This window comes from Phragmites australis, chromosome 2 (assembly GCF_958298935.1).
Source record: "Phragmites australis chromosome 2, lpPhrAust1.1, whole genome shotgun sequence".
Classification (NCBI taxonomy): Eukaryota; Viridiplantae; Streptophyta; class Magnoliopsida; order Poales; family Poaceae; genus Phragmites; species Phragmites australis.
In genome coordinates, this window is record NC_084922.1 from 39,540,307 (window position 1) to 39,544,251 (window position 3,945).

General features: G+C 47.4%; 1 protein-coding gene across 1 annotated transcript; it reads right to left on the reverse strand.

The window, feature by feature from the left end:
* Window positions 1–500: 500 nt before the first annotated feature.
* Window positions 501–1,698, reverse strand: LOC133910100 (uncharacterized). Its single transcript, XM_062352617.1, has one exon. It carries the CDS (start codon window positions 1,249–1,251, stop codon window positions 709–711), a length of 543 nt encoding a protein of 180 aa, XP_062208601.1. The 5' UTR covers window positions 1,252–1,698; the 3' UTR covers window positions 501–708.
* Window positions 1,699–3,945: the final 2,247 nt, after the last annotated feature.

Here is a 3,945-nt window from a genome sequence, read left to right on the forward strand (position 1 = left end):
AGATTTGCATGTGAATGACATCAACAATTTTGTCATATTTCTCTTCTCCATGCATGCAGCCAATGACATTCGATGCTGAACGAATGGCTCATCTGAGCGTGCATGCTGCATGATAAAGGCATGCACGGTCGGAATTTAGTCTTTGGGTACTAAAATTTTCCGGAGAATTTGCAAATCCGCATGCACCAATACCAAGGTTGGAGCTGGGGTAGCAGAGAAGCACTACTACTGCTCCACTTTCTGGAGGAGGGGGGGATGGAGCTCCAAGTCTGAGCCTGGGATGTGGAGCAGAAAAGAGGGAAAGAAGAAGATCCATCTGTTGATGCGATTTGCACCTCTCTGCAGGTGAGATATTTGATAATTTCTGTAACACGAATCGACACAGAATAGTGCAAAGTATCGTTGATATATGCTATTCAATTCATTACCTAAATCATACGGCAAAGAAAAGGAGCATAGCAAAAATTGTATCTTTTCTTCACAAAGACATCGTTCACCTTGTAAAGTAGCAGAGCAGGGGAGAGGATCATGATGATGGGGCTCTAAAGGAGATGGGCCGGGGAAAAGAGGGCAAAAATAAAAGGCCAAAGGGCAAGGAGGAGGGATTAACAAAAGAGAAAAAGGAAGAAACTACAAACTCCAGTAGTAACAAAAACCAAAAGAAATGAAAGGGGAAAAAGTGAAGAAAAAAAAAGACACCTTGCTTGATTACAAGTCATCCTCGGTTATGCTCTCCAGGTGCGGTCGCCACACGGCGACGCGCCCCTGCCGCCGGTCCCTCACAGTGGAGGTATTCTCCTTCATGATCTCCGACAGGTACCTCTCGTTGGCCAGCCGCCGCTCCTTCTCGCCCTCCACGCCGCTGCGTGCCACCGCGGCCGCGTTGCTGCAGGCAGCGTGGTCCCGCGGCGCGGCTTGATCTTTCCTCCTCCTCCTCCTCGCCGCAGCGGCGGCATGGGCAGCGGGCGCCGAGGCGGCCATGACCGGCATGAGGAAGTAGATCTTGCCCTTCTGCAGCTCGGCATTGGGCGGCAGGATGACGGGCTTCTGGACGACGATGCCCCCGCCGCCGTCGGCGGGGCACGTGGACGGCGGCTTCCGGAGGACGTGCTTGGGGTACGCCTTCATGATCTCCCCCGCGAGCACCGGCCCGCTGATCTCGTCGACGCGGCCGTTGGAGTGCACGATGCGCACCACGTCCAGCGCCCCGCACGGCAGGATGCACGCGATGCAGCACCGGATGGCATCCATGACTGACGGACCTGACCGATCTAGCTGTCTCCTTCTCACCGCCGCGCTCCCTCGCTCCCGGCCGGCCGCTGCGCCGAGCTAGGCGGCTAGCTCATAAGGTAGCAAGGAGATCGATCGAGGACGAAGCTGGGCCTGGGCGATGCGCGCCGCGCGCACGATCGACCTTTCACTCTCAGCTGGCCCTAGGTCCTTTTGGTGCGGGTACGTTCGAGCTGCTCGCTTTTATATAGCGGCACATTAGGAAGTTACGATACTTAGCTGGGCTGCTAGCTCTGGGTTGCAGACACGGAGTATTTGTACCACTGATAGGGGGAACTGGTTCTCATTCTCTCTCGTGAGATCAGTTCACAGCTGCTGCCACCGCTGCTGATCAATGCACTCAGTCAGTAGCACTACTAGCCCACAGTGGCAACGGCTCCAGCTAGCTCCCCCTCTATTTTCTACTGTTTCCACTACTCGCTCTCTCGTTGGCTAACTTGGCTTCAGACGTGGGTGGATGAAAAGGTGGGATGTATATCAAGTAGAAGTGGGGCTCAATGAACTGTGAATTCAATTCGGCTCCTGTTCATTATACCTTGCTTTTCATCTTATCGTTTTGGTTCCTTGAGTGGAAGTGTGGAACCCCTGGCCAGCCTAAATCATTGCCACTCCTCCGCAATCTTGTACTTTTGTTAGGGCTAGAGAACGAGCTAGGGGTGTGGGCGAATGGAGGATCGTCTGTAAATTCCGAGCCTGGAGCACGCCTTGTGGATCTGAAACTGAAAGGCAAAGATGAAAGCAAGGAGTAGCAGTAGTAATATATGTATCTTTGGTGTTAGGTCTAAATTCAAAATAATTCCACAATTAACTAGACTAAAGACATGGGAAATTGACTATATGTCCCTGTCAGGGGATAATATCCCGGATAATAAATCCGGGATATATATATTAATGGGCACGTTGATCTAATTTTTTAGGTTAGATCTAATGAATTTAAGAACACGAGAATTTTATCTAAGTTCAAACCTTCCATAAGATAATAGCCCTACGTTATTTATATTTTCTTAAGAATTGGATGAATTTATTATATAATATGTTTTTATTGTCCTACAAGTCGGGTCATTCCCCCTTTATAGAATCAAAGAAAAGATGCACATACAAACGGACCGTGCCAAATCCCATGACAGACCTACACCTAACGAAACCAACCACTCCTATCTCATCACGACAAAGGATAGGCATGCACACCTTATTCTGGTCGCCCTGCATGCCCCGTCCCATCATTGAGCGTCGTCACACTCGTCTACAAGACTATTTCGTAGCATTAAATGCTACATGGCCAGTCACCATATCTGCTCATGAACTTACTTGTTGAAAGAGAGTGGCTAAGGAAGGAAAACACTTGAGTAGGTGGTATTAAATATGATGCGATCAGGAGGGGTTGGTCGCAGGATTTTATTCTCAACTAGAGGACTGGTCGCAGGAGCTTTGTCTTTGTCGCAAGGTGAGACCATGGTCTTGAGAGTATTCACCTACGGTTGACATGTGACAGTGTGGGGGTCTGCCGGGTGGGGCATCCCTTTAACTATTACACCGTCTCTTCCAAAGTTAATGAACTTTTGATAAAATATCTAAAATCGATGAACCTTTAATTATATGTCATATAAGGATTAGTTTATAATAAAATTTTATTTTAGGTATTGCAATTAGATCATGTACATCAAATGACCATTTTCTGCCTCTGCCTGATCCTGGCCAACTTCACTGTTCCAAACTGACCGTTTTCTTAGCAACCCTCTAATCTGCCACAAAAGCTTTTATTATTATTTAGTATCTATGCTATGCTATTCTGTGTTTCAGTTCTCCCCCTTTTTTTAATACATCGATTTTTTGAATGTATGATGGGCTAGACATATGGTAGTTGTATCTCTGCAGACTAGACTATCTATCAGTGTGATGATCAGACTCTGAAAGTCCTGAGACGAAGAGTTGCTGAAAGAAGTGGCATCATGTGAGTTTCAGGTGCTGGCCTGAAAAGGCTCTGAATTACTGAGCTCGTGTTTGGTGTAGCATATAAAACATCAATCGAACAGAAACATTCAGCACATCCTTCAATGCATGTAAGATGGACACGATTTTCTGCCTTGTTATCTAGCTGTTCTTTGTTTATTGTAATCTTGTAACCTTGCCACGACAACTTGTCAAGGCCTCCCTGATCCAACTTTGTCACGGGGGCCTCCCTGATCCAACTTGGCTTTTTGCGGCTTCATTCTGATTGATTGCAACTGCTCAAGCTTCTGAATGAGATTTTTGTTTGTGAAGAGTAAACTTGTCTATTTATAGGGTTATTTGTTCCTCCATTTGTAAAAGAGATTCTATAGATATATAATCGAACTATACAATCAACTTTCGATATATAATAAAGGGTTAATTAGATTGGTGCCATTATAATTTTCATGGTTTAGAAATATGCCATCAAACTTTACTAAATCGGTCTGATGCTATTATTGTTTTGCATACGTCCGCATCTTGCCATGTTGTACGCCTCCGGGCTCCTTGGGCCCACCTGCAGGCGGGCGTACTTCGGTATGTCCCAAAATGCCCTGCCGCCGGGCCTGGTCCACTCGAGCTGCTCCCGCACCACTCCCTCACTCACTCATCATCACCAGCGATGACGGCGACCAACACGAAGACGGCGGAGGCGACTGGGAAAGG

Coding starts and splice junctions, on each gene's coding strand:
- LOC133910100 (XM_062352617.1), bottom strand. CDS start 1,251: ATGGATGCCATCCGGTGCTGCATCGCGTGCATCCTGCCGTGCGGGGCG.